The sequence below is a fragment of the Lynx rufus genome, unplaced genomic scaffold, assembly GCF_022079265.1.
Source record: "Lynx rufus isolate CCGP_SWC_20201006 ecotype Redwood Valley unplaced genomic scaffold, mLynRuf1.p SCAF_17, whole genome shotgun sequence".
NCBI classification, from domain to species: domain Eukaryota; kingdom Metazoa; phylum Chordata; class Mammalia; order Carnivora; family Felidae; genus Lynx; species Lynx rufus.
The window spans coordinates 5,747,571-5,764,909 of NW_025814831.1; the positions used below are offsets into that span (position 1 = coordinate 5,747,571).

General features: G+C 51.9%; 1 protein-coding gene across 13 annotated transcripts in view; it reads right to left on the minus strand.

Annotated features, from left to right (window-relative positions):
- WDR25 (WD repeat domain 25) overlaps positions 1-17,339 on the minus strand; it is a 141,446-nt gene that overhangs the window by 25,982 nt on the left and 98,125 nt on the right. For all 13 annotated transcript variants that reach the window (XM_047080103.1, XM_047080094.1, XM_047080096.1 and 10 more), the window contains one exon: positions 17,139-17,269. In XM_047080103.1, coding sequence (XP_046936059.1) covers positions 17,139-17,269 — 131 coding nt within the window. The remainder of the gene's footprint in view (positions 1-17,138; positions 17,270-17,339) is intronic.

Consider the following 17,339-nt stretch of genomic DNA (forward strand, 5'->3'; position numbering starts at 1 on the left):
TTTTTGAGACAGAGAGAGACAGAGCATGAATGGGGGAGGGTCAGAGAGAGAGAGAGGCACAGAATCTGAAGGAGGCTCCAGGCTCTGAGCTGTCAGCACAGAGCCCGACGCGGGGCTTGAACTCGCGGACTGCGAGATCATGACCCGAGCTGAAGTCGGCCGCTTAACCGAATGAGCCACCCAGGCGCCCCTCCTATGTATCCTTTAAAACCTTCTGCCAACCAAGCCTCCCAAGGAGATGCATGAGCTCCTTCTGGGGGCCTTTCATCACCCCTGCACGGCAGCCCTCATCACACCACATCCTAAGTGCCCAAGAGTGTCTGTCTCCTCCTCAGGGCTCAGGGCAGGGATAAGCCTCATCTCCTGAATCCCATGGCCCCTTGCCACCTAGCAGGTATTCAGTAGGTGTCTGAAGGATCCCCTGAACTCAATCTAAACCAAGCAGCTTGAGGACACTGACGGGGGAGTCAGGAGGTGAGGAGCAGTGAGTTGTCTCCAGGCCGCTGGCACCCCCCCCCCCGACCCCAAGAGAGGGAGCTGACACTCACCACATGGGGCCTCAGCCGAGCCTTTCCCAGGTAAACCCTGGCTAGGGGGCAGGGTAGGGAGGGGGGCTCCATACAGACCGCATCACAAAGCTCAGCCCCTTCCTGACTGATGGGGAAACCGGGGCCCAGATCATGACAGCACCACATGCAGGGGACTCACAAGGGCCATCAGGCCTTTTCCCCAAAGTAGTGGGTGAAGGGTGGAGGGGAGGTCTGTGAGACCGACCTTCAGAAAACTCGGAGAGGAGGAAGGCACCATCTGTTCAAAGCTGTGCGGGAGGGCGAGGGCGAGGACCAGCGCGGCAAGGGGGGCCTCTCCCTGAAACTCCTAGAACTACCTGGAGGTCCTGCCTGAGGCACCTTACTGGGTCCAAGCTGAGGCGGAACACATACCCACGGGCAGCCTTCCTAGGTGTGACCCCACAGCGCAGCCCGAATCGCTGAGCAGGTTAGGGGGAGGCAGCTCCTGGGCCTCAGGCCTGGGGGGAGGGTGCTCTGAAGGGGACACCTGGAGAGAATCAGCCACTGTGTCTTCCTCTCCACGAGCCCCACCGACCACCGCTGGACAGGTCCTCCGTCTCTGGGGGTGTCTGCTGGCCAGGTTTTTGGGGAATCACAGGCAGCCCCTGGGACAGCAGCCAGGGTGCCCGGGGCTGGGGTTCCCACCACGGCAACTCCCAAGGTCCTGCTTTCAGTCCTTCCCCCACGCTCTGAGCACCCATACTCATGAGGCAATAATTAATTCATTTCTCTCTTTTAAAAATTAATCAAAGACGAAGGGGAATGTATATCTGAGGAGTCTCCGATCAGCCTGAGAGGGCCCGTGTTCCCACACTGGGCTAGAACATCCTCGGCCAAAAGCACAGCCACGCCACGCTGCGGTCACGCGCACTGCCGGGCTAGGGCAGGGGCGGCCCCCACTCGGCCTTCAGCACCGCCGAACACAGCTCGTGAACGCCAGCTCACACCGCCTCGGGGGGGGGGGGGGGCACAGCCCTGTGCTGGTCATCATCTGACCATTAAGTGAGCACATACTGCGCGCCATGCAGCTTACCAGGTGCTTGACACGTGACCTCACTTCGTCCGCACGACAAGGGGTTTGGGATTAGCGGCCCTGACGTGCCGACAAAGACACCCAGGCTCAGAGAAGTAAAGCGGCCTCCTCGTGATCACACAGCTGAGTGGGGGCAGGGCCAGCACGACACCCCATCTGCCGGCCACACGGGGGCCTGGCTCCTCCCTACCGCACAACCACAGGCCGCCCCGCCAGAGGCAGAGAGTAGCTGCTCAATTAGTGTTTGCTGAATCCGAAACGGATCTGAACATACCCACAGAGAAGCCGTCACATTGGAGACTGTGAAATTTTAAATTACGGATACAGAACACTCGGGAAAGGAAGAAAAGCAGAAAGAGACAATTACATATGTATCCACGTTGCTGATCCTCTCAAGTGAAAAATTGGTTTTCCTCACTTTACAATGGAGCCACGAATTAAATCGGGTTCTAACGATGCAGCCACCACCAAGGGTAGCCCAGCCCTGCAGAGTCTGGGCCCCTGGGCCCATGGCCTATGAGCACCTCCTCCAGACATCCCCAACACTCAAGAAGCAAGGGAGGGTGGTGCGTGGGTGGCTCAGTCAGTTAAGCCTCCAGCTTTGGCTCAGGTCACGATCTCGCGGTTCACGAGTTTGAGCCCCGTGTTGGGCTCTGCACTGACCGCTCGGAGCCTGGAGCCTGCTTCAGATTCCGTGTCTCCCTTTCTTTCTGCCCCTCCCCTGCTTGCTTGCTCTCTCGCTCTCGCTCTCTCTCAAAAATAAATATTTAGGAAAAAAAAGGCAAGGAGGAGCAGTGCAGAGAGGCTCAGGCCTACTCTGGACAAGTGATGGACGGTGTGGAGATCCCCCGCCTAGCCTCTAACACCAGATCATGCCCTGGTGACCCCAACCAGGGGACTGAGGGGAGGGGGTCTACATCTCTGACGAGGCATGGGAACCAACAGAGGCCACTTCGCAGCACACTGGCCTGGGGCTGGGTTACAGAGAATGCCCCGTGCCCAACACACCTCCATCTGACCATCACCTCTCCCCCTGCTTCTCACCCTCCAAGGCCAGGATGGTCCTCACCCAGACAGGCCTCTGGAAGGAGTAGAAGAGATGAGCTGGCCTACCTCCCAGGCAGCCAGTCCCTGGCACGAGAGGAGGAGGAGGGGAAGGACAGGGCCTCCTCTTGGGCGCAGGCAGGCCTGGGAACACACAGAACCAGAGCAGGGTAGACAGGAGAGTGAGCAAGCCACCCGCTCTCTGCTGGCACCTTCTGGGTCCCCACACCCATGAGCATACTTGGAGACCAGCAGGAGCTGACCCATCTGATCAGGACCCTCAGTGAACACAGAAGTGGTGAGGGGGAAGCCCAGAGCCGTGGCATCTGCCCAGAGGATGACAGACGAGTCTCAGGGATCCTCTGGGCGGAGCCAGGGCCTGGGCGGAGCCAGGGCCTGGGCAGCACTAGGGGGAGGGGGAGGGGGAGAGCACTGGGCCCAGAGCCAGAGCCCAGGACCTGCCACCGGGGTACTCTGGGCAGGCCACTACTTGCCCTTAGCTCTCACCTAGGGACAGGCATCCCTGCTGCCTGCCTGTGTTGTTAACAGGGCCACACACTCTGCTTCACCCTACTGTGCAAAGTCCCTGTGGCCCACAAACCAAATAGCTGCACTTAGTGGGAGTGGATGAGAGAGCCCTGTACTGACAGCTATCTGACACCTGGGGCCCAGCAATCTCTTCCTATAAGGAAAGCCACCTTCTCTGAGAAGCCCCTCCTGGTCTGCCCTCAGAACCACCCACCTGCCCCCCAGTGGGGACCCCATTTCCCAGTGATGGTAGTCCATGAGAACATAGGCCCTTGATTTGAGGCCTGAGGCTCGGGTGATTGGCTGGTCTCAAGGGCTGAGGAGGGCAAACCAGAGCACAATGGACTCTGCCCCCTGAGACCAGGTCCACAGCCCAGACAGGGGCCCCAGAAAGGAGCAGGCCTCACTGTCCTGGCCCTCGAGCCCACTTCCTTCTGTCTCATGAGGTAGCAGCCCCTCCTCTAGCAGGCCCTGCTCCCTCAGCCATCCCACTTTCTCCCTCCAACCCTCTGCATTGGCTCATTGGCTCTGCCCCAGGATGCAGGTAAGTATGCCTAGGCCTCACTGATGCTAAAAACAGGCAAACTAAGGCACCAACCCCGTTGTTCAGGGTGAACAGGTAATCCTCCCTGGAAGGGAGTGGGCAGTGGTACCCAGGACCTAAAACCATGCATACCCCTTGATCAATTCCGCATCTAGGGATTTACACACAGAGATGCCTTAGGGTTGTAATAAAGGAAACACTGGAAATATGATAAATACCCAATTACAGAAGATTGGTTAAATACATTATAGTATACTGGTTAATTATTAAAAATTATAGCATCCAAAAACTTTTCAACAATGCAGAAAACGCTAATGATATCATATTAGGTTGGGAGAAAATTATATAAAAATGTAAATACACGCATAAAAAAACTGGAAGAAAGGAGACCAGCTGTCAGTGGTGGCTGCGGCCGAGTTGGAATCGAGTGAGCTATCTTCCCTGTTAACAGTTTCCCATTTTCCAAGGAGGCTACAAAGAGCACGTCGCTTTTGCAATCGAACAAGTGTCTAGAGAATGAGGCCCCCTCCCGCTCTTGAGCGGGGGGTGCACTTGTGTCTCCAGGTCACACAGACCCTCCAGCAGCTGGGACGGCCCCTCCCCCGCCTCTCGCAGCTCAGGACGCAGCTCTCTGCCCGACGTCTCTGCCTGACTGCTCCTTCACAGATTCCTCTCCTCCTTCTTCGGAAATAATTTACCTACTTTTTTTATTAAGAGTTAAGACCAATCCATAGCAAACAAGTCATACGGTCTGGGAAGGCGTGAAGTCCTCCTCCCCCACCACCACTCCCACGCCAGTGCTGGGAGCCGGGGGCTGCGGGGAGGGCTTGGGGCAGGCCCGGTGCTGGGACCAAGGCTACTGAGGGAGACGGGCCGGGCTGTGCAGAGCCACCGGCACCTGGGCGGGAGGCTTGGGCCTGCCCTGTAGGGTCAGCAAGAGCTCCAAGTAGAAGGAGAACGTGCCCGGATCTGCGTTTCCAGAAGATGCCACCTGCTACAGGGTAGAAGACAAAAGAGGGGGGCAGTGAGTGGCACTGGTGGCACCAGGAGACAGGGTGAGGAGCAGTCCTGGGGCGAGGCCGTGGGGATGGAGAGGGAGCGGATTTCGTCAGGCTGGGCAGCAGAGGGGAAGGGGCAGGGCCACCCCTGGCCCATGGGGCACCCTGGTGCGTATTAGAAAAAGACACCCCTTGGGTGGAAACCACCCCACGTCCAGGGCATGGCTTGGCCAGCAGAGCTTAGGCTGGATTCCAGCCCCAGCGCCCCCTCAGCCAGGAGGCCGTGCACAGTGAACAACGTGCACAACTTCACATGTTGGCCCCAGAAGAGGAAAGCGCAGGGTATCAAGGTGGTGGGGGGAAGGCAATCCTAAAGCTGCCACTGAGGTTTCTGGCTTGGTCTAGAAACCTGGGCGGATCGCGGGGCTGACAGCTGGGCGCGAGGTGTTTCCTGTAGCTTCTCCGAGTCCTGTAAACTAAGAAGTCCTAGGCGTGGCAGGTACTCAGCTAACGTTCAATGAATAAATGAATGAGGTGAGACAGATAATCAGACCTTTTAAAGAGAAGGTTTAAATCAAAGACTATAATTAAACACTGGGAAATTTGTTTGATGTAACAAGGGCACACAGAGGGTGAGACGAGACGTCCACCCTTCATTTCCTCTCTGAACACAACATAATGAGTGGACCACTCGGCACAGCCTAATCACGGGACGCACAGCGGCCTCCTCTCAGCACATCCTACCTCCCTTCTCAGCCTGCGTGCCAGACCCGCTAACAAGCACCGGGCGGTCTTCCTTCAGGGTAGTCAGGCGTGGCTGCGGCTGCTAGGACAGTCTGTCCACCGACAGGGCACAGAGGAGACCCGTGTGCTTAAAACAGCATGGCCATCGACACCACCTTGTACCCTCCGACCTATTTGTCAGGGTATTGATTTGGGTCATAAAAACCTTCCTAGAGCCATAAATCTCTGCGGAGTTCAGCCGCAGATTCACAGTAACTTACTCAAGAAATCCTGCCTGAGCCACTGTCCCTGTGCCAACTCACAGGAGGTCTGGGGGTGCCACGCTGGACAAGACCGTCATGTCCCCCAGCTCTCACGTGGCTCACGTCCCAGTCGGGGGACGACAGCAAGGGAGGGAGGGGCCGTCCAATCCACTGGGGTTCGAGAGAAGCTCCTGGAGAGGAGGCACTGTGGTGGTTGCAGGACAGGTGGCACCCAGCCAGGGAAAGAGGGGAAATTCAAGGCCAAGAGAAAAATATGCTCAAAATCTATGCGGGGGCCACGCGGGAGAGTAAGCCCACTCTCCAGTGTGTTTCCCCACTGATTACAACTACAACTCCGCACAAAATGCAAAAAGCAACTCCCTGAAGACAAAGTAAACAAAAGCAGATATTGGGAGAGGAGTAAGAACATGAAGTGACGGGCACAGAGGCAAACTGCCATTTTCTGTCTCTTTTTCTTATTTTCTCTAACAGCTCTGACCTGAGAGCAGGCCCCCGGTGGAGCCCTGCTGGCAGCTTCAAAACACGAAAAAGAAAAAAAGAAAAATGATAGAACCAAAAGGAGAAATACACGAATCCACAGTACGGTTAGGGACTTCAGCGCTCCTCTGTCAATAATTGAAACAACAAAGAGACAAAAACCCAGCAAGGATAGAAGAAGTTGTCGAACAACACCATCAACTAACTTGACCAAACTGTCATTTACAGAACACTCCACCTGATAACAGCAAAATACACATTCTTCCTGGGCAGGCGCTGAACAAAACAGACCATATCCTGGGCCATAAAACTAACCTTAACAAATTTAAAAGGACTGAATTCAGGGGCGCCTGCGCAGCTCAGTAGGTTAAGCGTCCGACTTCAGCTCAGGTCACGATCTCATGGTTCGTGGGTTCGAGGCCCACGTCAGGCACTGTGCTGACAGCGTGGAGCCTGCTTGGAACGCTCTCTCCCCCTCCCTCTCTCTGCCCCTTCCCCACTTTCTCTCCCTCTCCCAAAGTAAATAAAAAGTTTAAAAATACATAAATAAAAGGACTGAATTCATACCAAGTATGTTTTCTGACTATAACACAATTAAACTAAACATTCATACTAGAAACAGATCTGGAAAATCTGTACATGTTCAGAAACTAAACAATATACTTGTAAATATCGCACAGGTCAAAGAGGAAGTAAAAATAAAATTAGAAAATATTTTGAATTGAATGAAAATTAAATACCACATATCAAAATTTGTGGGATGCATGCTTAGAGGGAAACGTACAGCATGAAAATGCTTATATTAAGAAAAACTTCCTATCAATCATCTAACTTCCCACCTTAGGAAATTAGAGAAAGAGCATATTAAACCCAAAGCAAGCAGAAGACAAAAAAAATAAAAGCAGAAACTAATTAAGCTGAAAACAGAAAAAACACAGAAAATCAATTATTTTGGGGCACCTGGGTGGCTCGGTTGGTCAAGTGTCTGACTCTTGATTTCGGCTCAGGTCATGATCTCATGGTTTGTGGGTTCGAGCCCCATGTCAGGCTCTGCACTGACAGCATGCAACCTGCTTAGGATTCTCTCTCTCTCTCTCTCTCTCTCTCTCTCTCTCTCTCTCTCTCTCCTTCTCTCCCTGCCCCTCCCCCCCCAAAATAAATTTAAAAAAAATCAACGTTTTGTTGAAATGATCAATGAATCTTTAGTCACACTGACTAAGAAAAAAAGAAACACAAGAAAACATAAAGACCAATATCAGGAACGAAAGTAGAAGACAGAATCTAATAATAAAAGACCGAACCTGAAAGGCAATAAAGGTGCAACCATTCTGGAAACCATCTGCAGCTTCCTGCATGGTTACCTGTAAGAATACCCCGTGACTCAGCCATCTCAGTCCTAGGTAGGACCCGAGAGAAACGAAAACAGACGTTCACACAAAAACTTATAAATGGATATTCGTGACGGTATTCGTGGTGGCCAAAAGACAGCAACAACACAAATGTCCACCATCTTGCGAACAGACAAAACACGGCGATCCATACGATGGGAACAGTATCCGGCCATAAAGGCAGAATGAAGCTCCGACTCGTGCTACCACGTGGCTGGCCCCTGAGAACATGATGCTAAATGAAAGAAGTCGGCCACAAAAGGCCATACAGTGTGTGGTTCTGTTTACATAAAATTCCCGGGATGGGCAGATCCACACGGAAAGCAAGAGCTGGGCTGGGGGTACGGGACAGGGGGGGTACGGGACAGGGAGGACACAGGGGGGTGAGCGGTGACCTCTAAAAGCACAGGGTTTCTTTCTGAGGTGATGAAAGCATTCTAATCTGACTGTGGGTGGTGGTTGTAGAATTCCATGAATATGCTAAAAACTAATGAACCGTATACTTTACGTGAGTGGGTTGTATGGTGTGTGAACTAGACCTCAATAAAGCTGTTGCCCCCAAAATGTAATAAGCATTTAAAGTATATTAAGACAGAAATAATTAGAGCATCAAACCCGTGATTTTTTTGGATACTCTTAGTGATGGCAAGCTAAAATATGTTTTCAAGTAAAAAAATGTGAAGCAATTTCAATAAAAGTATTCAAATTTTAAAAACCTCGACAAGAGGTGTTCTGTGTAACACAGATTATGTTAGTGGCAAAATGCATTATAAAGGACTCATAAATTAGAATTACATAAACGTTACATTTACACAATCAGTACAGGTGCAGAATCTGCTTTGTATTTTCTGATACACCCTACTGCATTTTGAAGGGCAGAAGTCATCAAGGGGGAGTCAGAAGTCTCAGGACCCCCCTCCAGAGTACTGCGGGTCTCCTGGGGTCACACATCGGGTTTGAAAGAGGAGTCCAACTGTCCGCCCCCAGAAAGTGGTGTGGAGGGAAGCAAAAGAGAGGGGGCAGGCTGGGCAGCAGGTCTCTGGGATTCCGAATTCTGGGAACCACTTCCTCAGCTCTACGCAAGATTCTGGAGGACCCAGGGGACACACAGGAACCCGCACCCCCCCCCCCAAACCCCAGCTGCCTATGGAGGCAGCCAGTGAAGCAGATCGATCCATCAAACATCCAAGAAACGCGTGTCCTCAGTGGGGGTTTCCGCCTGGGCCCGGAGCTCCTGGAGGGCAAGGACTAACTGGATTTTGTCACACCACGTGCCTGGTCTCCTGGGGGCTCATAACATTTTTATGGCATCAATAAATGAAATGTGCAATGGTGGGAGGGAGGACTTAAAACAAGCCCTGGGTTCAGGTCCGCGGCCCCACGGCAGCTGCCGGCCCCTGTGCCCAGAGCTACGTCCTTCAGAACAGCTTCCTCGCCTCCACCGTGGGGGCGGAAGGCTGCGCTCACAGACATGCCGGGGCCGTGTGTTCAGGCCTGAGGCTTCAGGGCCCACCACGGCCCTGACGCCAGGCACAGAGCTGCGTGCGGCAGGGCTGAGTGAGCATCCGAACAAAGCGCACAGCACTCACTGACAGAGTGTTTTATTTGTACACAAGACTCGAGTTTCATTCACGCTGTGAACAGGAAGCCCTGCAAGGATGAGGGAGTCAAGCCACCGAGCTCAAGGTCTTACCCCGCTACTGACGGGCTATGCGCTATCGTGTGCTGGACTGAACCTTCCTGAACCCCGGTGCCCTACCAGTGGGATGCGGGGCAGCTGCCCTGGATCGCTGTGCACCAGGTGAGCTCAGAACAGAGGTCGGCAGGTGGCAGTGCCAACTGGCTGGCAGTGGCCTCAGAGCACCCGGGCCCCACCCCCACTCAACAGGCAGGGCCACAGGAGTCCAGAAAAGTGGCCGGGAGCCACCAAAGTCACAAGGAAGGCAGTGGCCATGCACCAGGCTCTCCGGGCCCTTCCCCATCCCGCAACCCCCCCCCCCGCCCCCACCCGGCCTCTGTTAGTCTCCTACTCTTATCTGCACACAGAGTTAGGTTTGAGGCCAAACTCAGAACTGTAGAAAGTACAAAGCATCCAAATAAAAAGTCTTTTTAATATAAAGCTGATGAAAGAGACAAATGGAGAGTAATCGAAACCTCATTAGGGCAAATAAGCAACCTGCCTGCAACACCACGGAAACTGACGGCATGGAGTCCTTCAGGCAGCTGCCGTAAGGGAGTCCACGTTTTGGGACGAAACCCTACAACACCACTCAGGATGTTCACCCAGGCGCCCAAATTGTGGCCCCAGGGCTGTGGTTCACAGGGCCGGACACCGGGCAATGGCGCTCGCGGGTGCCCTCAAGGTGCTTCCGGCCAACCCAGGTCAAGAGCCACCAGCTGCCCTGCCAGCTCATGGCATTCCCACGCAGGGGAAGGACGCCCACGGGTAGGAGCTCAGGTGACCACATTAACCAATGGTGGCTCAGCTTCTGCTCCTCGGATGGGCTCACGACGTGGGGGTTTAAAACCTGCTCTTGGGCAGGGCGGCCAGTCATTGATGCAGCAGCCCCGCTAGGGCCTGCTGCATGCCTAGCACTTCGGTAGGTGTGGGAGCAGGGCAGCAAATGAGGCGAAACTGCTGTCCCAGGGTGTTTTCCATTCTGCTGGGAAATCACACACACACACACACACACACACACACACACACACACACGAGTCAGAGGCTGTGGTAGGAGACCCAGGGGAGAGTCCAAGCAGGCGGGAGGGAGAGCCGGCAGCCTCCCGGACTGCCACCTGCGTGTCAGGACACACACCGGCAGAGGGGCTAGGACAAAGCTCCAGAAAGAGGTCAAGAAACTAACACAAGATCTGGAAATCAAGACGGCCCTTTCAAGCTTTAAAAAAAGAGGAAGAAAAAGAAAAACATGAAATATTGATGACTCGTGCCAAACAAACACTAGAGGAAACGTGAGCTGGCCTGTCAGAGCCACGTTATCATGAGAATTTATCCTGGGGGGTGGGGTGGGGGGGGTCAGTGTTCTGGAGGCCCAAACAGGGGTCTAAATGCATCTGCAACTCTCTTTCTTGGGAGCCACGCAGAGCCCCAGCTCTGTCGACAGAGGGAAGAGGAACCAGGGCCAAAGCCAAGCGCCCAGCTCGGGAGCCATGTGTCCTAGATTTGCCAGAGCTGCTCCAATTTCCAGTGCCCGATCCTGCTCAACCGAGAGGGAATTTGCTGATGCTGAGGTTCCATAATTTAAGCTTGCAAAAAGGGTGACTGACTAAATATGCATTATGATTTTTAAGTCTCTGTAGTTTTTCTTACAAATTTGATTCATGATACAAGGGTGAATTTTATTACCTATGCTAATTTGGCTCAAACTACACAGTCACCTTAAAGTGAACTTTAACTACAAAGTAACTACCTTGAGAATTTCCCACAGTGCTGGTGGGCCCTGGAGAGCTGGGACCACATCTTAGATCACTGTGGCTCTATAGCCCCCCGTCCATGCTGTGCTCAGAACCAGGGAGCTGTGAGGCTAGCTACCGTCATCTACCAAACACCAGGGAGCATAAGAGCTCGGAGCCGGCCAACCGCTGTGTTGTCAGGACCATAACAGCGCACCTCCTCTGATGCGAGATGGCCCAAGCCCTCTGCCTCTGGCTTCACTTCACTTCCTGACTAGTCAGTTGCAGCTGAATTGCAGCTAGGGAGAGATCCCAGGGCAGCCACTGCCCTGCAGCTGGGAGTGAGTGAGTGCTGCTTCAGGACTCCATCATGATCAGAGGGACATGGTTACCCCATGAGCACCTGCCTGATCCCAGGCCCTGTTGAGAGATGCTGAGGCACAGACGTGATTCACCTCGGGCCCCCACCGGCAGCGGTAAATAAACACCTGTTTAGCTGAGAGAACTCACAGTCAAGTAAGAAGATAAAGAGCTATCAGTGAAACAGGTCACAGACAGTGCAGGCCAATCAAGAATGAAAGCCACGGGAGCTCAAAGACAGAAGCAAGTAACCTCTACATTCAGAGGCCCTTTGGGGCCTGGCTTCGCAAAGTGTGGTCCATGGACCACTTGCCTCTGCGTCTCCTGGGAGCTTGTTAAAAATGCAAGATCTTATTGGCAATAGACTGAACGTGTCCCCCCAACTCTATATCCTGAAGCCCTATTCCTCAATATGATGGTATTGGGTGGTGAGGCCTTTGGAAGATGATATGGTTTAGATGAGGTCGTGAGGGTGCAGCCCCCATGATGGGACTGGTGTCCTTCTAAGGGAATGAAAAGACCGGAGCTCTCTCTCTCTCCAGCATATAAGGACACAGCAAGAAAGGAGCACTCTGCAAGCCAGAAGGAAAGCCCTCATCAGAACCTGACCATGCTGGTACCCTGGTCTTGGGCTCCAAGCCTCAGAACTGTGCAAATTAAATGTCTGTTTTTGAAGCCCCTCAATCTATAGTATGTTGTTCTAGCAACCCAAACAGACTGAGATATCATCCTTACCAAAGACCTGCTGATACAGAATCTGCATCCTAACAAGAGCCCCAGGTGCTCTCTGGCACACGGGCAGTGTGCAAAGCCCTGCTTTACGGATGACCTTGTCTTGCCCCTTGACCAACAGGAAAACCATGATTGAGAGAGACTGTAGTCTGAGGGGTTTGCCCACAATCGCCCAGATGAGCAGGTGGTACGGGGAGGCTGAGAGCCCAGGCCTCCTGTAGCTCAGGCCAGTAGTACTAGAAGCTGGGAGGGGCTTCTGGAGAGAGGGACCCTAGAGTGATATGAAGGCCAGCCCACGGGCATCCTGGACTCCAGGCCACACCCACATTCAAGCATACTGCCGGGAGAAAGAAGTCAGAGAATTTTGCTGGTGGTGTTATGCCAGCTTGAATACGCGCACTCGGTCGACTCACATGGAACACAGCCCGCTGACCTGCTGGAAATGAAGTCAAGAACTTTGCAGTGATGAGAGATGTGCTCCAATCATCAAACCCAAGGAAGAGAGAGACGGGCCAAGAAAAGAAGAGAGGGAAGCTAAACAGCCCATTTGCTCTAATGAATTGGGCTGTGGCCCCAAGAAGTCCAGAATCCCAACCTTCATCATTTGGCTCAGCCTAAGGGTCATAAAATTGTATGACTGGAAAGTAGCTTAAAAGCTATCGTTCCAACCACTCTTCAGACTCTGTTCTCTCAGACCGTGGTGAGAAGCTGTCTGGCCCTGCAGTCACGCTCCAGTGGTGGGCTCACTAGCCCAGCACAGCATGCCTCAGCTCTGTCCTTGGAAACCTACCCCTTACCTTTTAAATGCTGATTCACTTTGATCCAGCGATTTGAGTTCTGGGACCCAAGCTTAAGGAAATAAACCTCAAATATGGAAAACACTAGATGCACAAATATATGTCTTACAGTGGAATGTATAATAAAGTAGACCTGGATGGTCTGTTTGGAGATTATCATTAACAGAGAGAAACTGCTCGCACACCTTGACAGAAGAACAGCTCTCTGGAAAAGATATTGTGTGAGCACAAGGTTTCTGCAAGGATGCCCATAATAGAGGGAAGTACAGAAGCACCCACCTTGTCAGCCAGATCAGGATGGATCTCAACAATCAATAGGGTGACAGATGTCACAGCCAGACCTATCCATAGCAGGGGTTAGCCAGGTCGTAAATATTTTTGGTTTTGCAGCCCATGTGGTCTCTGTTGCAACTACTCAGTTCTGCCACTGTAGTGTGAAAGCAGCTGCAGATGATACATAAATGAGTGCATGGCTGTGTTCCAATAAAACTTTACAAAAACAGACTGCAAGCCGGATTTAGCCCTGGGCTGTAGTTTGCTCACCCCGATCTCTACCTTCACGTCTATTAATTTTAAATGGCAGGAAAAAAAAAAAAAAAAAAGGAACTATCCTCACTATCCAACCTAGGGAAATGGTTTTTTGAAAACGACCCATTGGATCCATATTTATTGAGTGCCTGTTTATGTCAGACTCTGCTCTGAACACCAGGCAGAAGGCAAGAAGCAAGTCAGGTAAGCACGCTGCATCAAAGGGATGTATTGAAAATTCTACAAGAGTCTGTGATAACAAGGAAAACCCTGACAGTGCTATGTAAAAAACAAAATATAAAATTGTGTATAAAAATCAGACCAACGTTTTAAGAACACACACACACACACACACACACAGGGAAAAAGAACAACGGAAGAAAAATACTAAAATGTTACTAATGTTTCCTTCAGCTGGCTAGACTACCCCTTCTCTTTATTTCCCTCTACTTTCCAATTTTTTCATATGATTGCATATTACTTTTACAAGAAAACAGTTCCTCCTGCTGTATTTAAAAGGGGAAGCTGGTCTTGATTGTAAGCTAAGCTCTCTGTCCCTCCTGCCTGCACCTGCAGTTTCCACCACTGTCCCTGAAGGTAATTTAAAACAAAAACAAAACAGCCAAGCTGCTCAGCCCCACATGTTCATCTACACAGGAGCGAGCTGGAGAGTTCAGCACCAGGGACAGCGCCACATACCGCAGGCAGCTCAGAGGGGTGAAAAGGGAGCCACCCCAGGTGGGAGCCAGGAGGGCAAGGAGGCTGGGCCTTTCTTCTCTGGTCCTCCGACTACTCCCACTTGAGACACTCAGGCAACACCTGTCAGAGGAAACGTAACTGAAGCAAGAGAGCTGTCCCTGAGCCTGGCTGATGCAAAATGGAACTAGCCCTGTGACCCAGAGGGAGAGGAGAGGCAGTCGGATTGCTAGTAAAGGGGAAGTAAAAACAAACATTGTGCAGATCCCTTTCCCAACATTATTAGCTTGGGAGACACTCGCAAATATGCCAATACCAGTCACAGCAACATCTGCTTCTAATTGCTTCTCCCCCAGCATTTTCAGAGCCTGTCAGATGGCGTCTGCCCTAGGAGAAAATCCAATATTTTTAACAAACTCTTAAATCAGATGGCGTCCTTGGTGAGTAATCTCTTACGTGTTTGGTCTTTGAGGCTAAAAACAGTAAGCACACCTTTAAGGGACGCGGCCGTCAGCAGGGCTGGGTAATCGAAGGCCCCACTTCAAACAGCATGACTAAGAGTTTCCAACACATGCAGCCCAAATACAAGTGTTCTAGTGGGTTTTTTTTTTTTTAATTCCACTGTGTCCACGTCTTTATGTGTAATTTTTCTCTCTTTTCCAAATATTTTTGTAAAAAGAAGTTTCTTTGTAAAAGAAAAATGTGTGATTTTTTTTTTTTAAAGAGCACATCTCTCTGTGCTTTAATTTTCCCACTTGTGAAGTACTTTAAGCAAGACACCTATGGATAAAACTTCACATTTTCTTTAAAGAAACTGCCTGTGTTCTTAGGTTCGCAAAATGCCAACAGCCCCTTCCAACAGCCTGTTGGGAAAGTGTCTTCCTGCAGTGGCCAACCTGACCTTCAAATCTGGGAAATCCAAGGTGGGGCGGGAGGCAGCCCTGGAGGGAAAGCCTTTAGGTAGAACCTTTTAGCATTGCAGCAGCCTTGAGCCCTTCAGGGTGGGACCACTGCACCCCTGAATCCTAAATGCAGGAGGGCAAACTGACATTCCATACCTTCTCCTTTCAAAGTTAAGTTTAACATGGGTTTTATTATAAACTGCCCTGTAGGACTCAAGTGGCCGTGTGCCTCCTTCACACCAGAGTAGTGCTTCTCAGACCTTGAAAACAAGTCAGCCTAAAATCACGGCGCACCCCCAGAGGCAATCGGGCCATGGCTCTTCCTCACTACTCTCCCACAAACCCATTCTCAGGCCTGGCTTCTCACTGCTAACCCAAACCAGGACTCACAGCATTGAAAGCCTCTTTGCCTGGGGCCAGTACCCTTGCCTGGAGCCCATGCCCCACCAGGTCAAGCCAGTCCCTGGTCCCTGCACACGTTTCACACTTCTACCTTCTATACATACACATTCTGCATGACTGCCTTCCTCCCTCATTCCTTCACTCGGTCATCCGAGGCTTGCTGAGTGTCTACTACGTGCCAGGCACTGTTCTAAGGGCTACAAGTCAACAGCAAACAAAGTAGACAGAAAATCCCTACCCTGGAGGGGCACCTGGGTGGCTCAGTCGGTTGGGTGTCTGACTTTGGCTCGGGTCATGGTCTTGCGGTCCGTGAGTTTGAGCCCCGCGTCAGGCTCTGTGCTGACAGCTCAGAGTCTGGAGCCTGCTTCAGATTCTGTGTCTCCCTGTCTCTGCCTCTTTCTCTCTCTCAAAAATAAACATTAAAAAAAAGTTTTTTTAAAGAAAAAAAAATCCCTCCCTGGAGAAACTTACGTTCAAGTGAAGGCAGACAGGCAAGCAGATAAACATGTAAAATCCACAGTACACTGGGTGATGATACATAGTAGGGAGAACAGTGAGGGGGCAAAGGGGACGAGTGAATGCCAGAGGGTGACCATCACGGTGATCAGAGAAGGCCTCACAGGAGAGGTGGCATTTGAACAGAACCAAGCAGAGAGAGGGAGCCTCTACAGAGAAAACGGGGAGAAGAGCATTCCAGGTGGAAGGAGCAGCAGGTGCAAAGGCCCTGAGGCAGGAACGTGCTAGTGTGTTCTAGGAAAGGCAAGGAGGCCAGTGGGGCTGGAGGTGATGAGAAGGGGGAAGGGAAGCTCATGTAGGTATTGAAGGCCACTGTGGGGACACTGGCCTTTACCATGAGTGAGATCAGAGCCTGGAGTGTGCTGACCAGGGGAGAGGCACATCAGACTTACACTGTGACAGACACTCTGGCTGCCATGTTGAGAACAAACTATAAGGAGTGGGGAAAGAGCTACCACATAGGAAACTACTGCAATTATCCCAGTGAGAGTCAACGGCAGCTCAAGCCAGTCACCACAGGATATGCTCGTGACTTGGATGTGGGGGAGACAGGACGAGCAGAGACAGGCACGGTTCTGACAGTTCCGACCCGCATCCCTGGAAGGGTGGAGCTGCCACTTATTAAGTGGGTGAGGGCAACGGAAGCAGCAGCTTGGTGAGCAGCGGGGTGGAAACTCCTCTGTGGGACTGATCGCCACCAGCCATTTAGCCCCAGAAGGCACGTGATCTCCAAGAAGCCTTCCTCACATCAAGCAGAAAGCCCTCGCCCTCTGAATGGTTGCTTGCTCCTCCCTTACTCCCCCACCCATCTCTCTCTCTCCCCCTCACACACACACACACACGTGCACACATACACACACACACACGCAGACATACATACAGTAGTGCTCCACACCACTTATCTGCAGCCGCACATCATTCCCTTGAGTAACCCAAAGGCTAATTCCTTTTCTATCATCTGGAAACATCTGCACACAGTAGGTACTCAATAAGTGTTTTCAGAGCCGCACCTCTGATGTTTCAATACTCTAACAACTCAAGAACGTTCTTTCAGAACACATACACATCACGCTGAGCACCGATGAAACGTCAGGTGGTAATTACCCCGTCTCCAGGGTCCTGCACCTAGATGCTGGCCCGCCCCCGGTCAGTCACACCGCCGCGGCAAGCTCTCCTGTGGAGAGGCCACGGGAGGAAGACGGGCATCACCTTGCCGGTCCTTATATCCCAAGCTTTGACTTCGGGGTTGAAGCCTCCACACACAAAAAGGCTGTGGTCTTTCGGGTGAAATTTCAAAGTAGTGATTCTAAAGTCACTCTGACCGCTGAAGAGCTGGGTTCCTACAACACAAAGAAGAGAAGAGAGCATTAAAAAATACTCGGACCGCAAGATAAATATCTTAAAACTAAG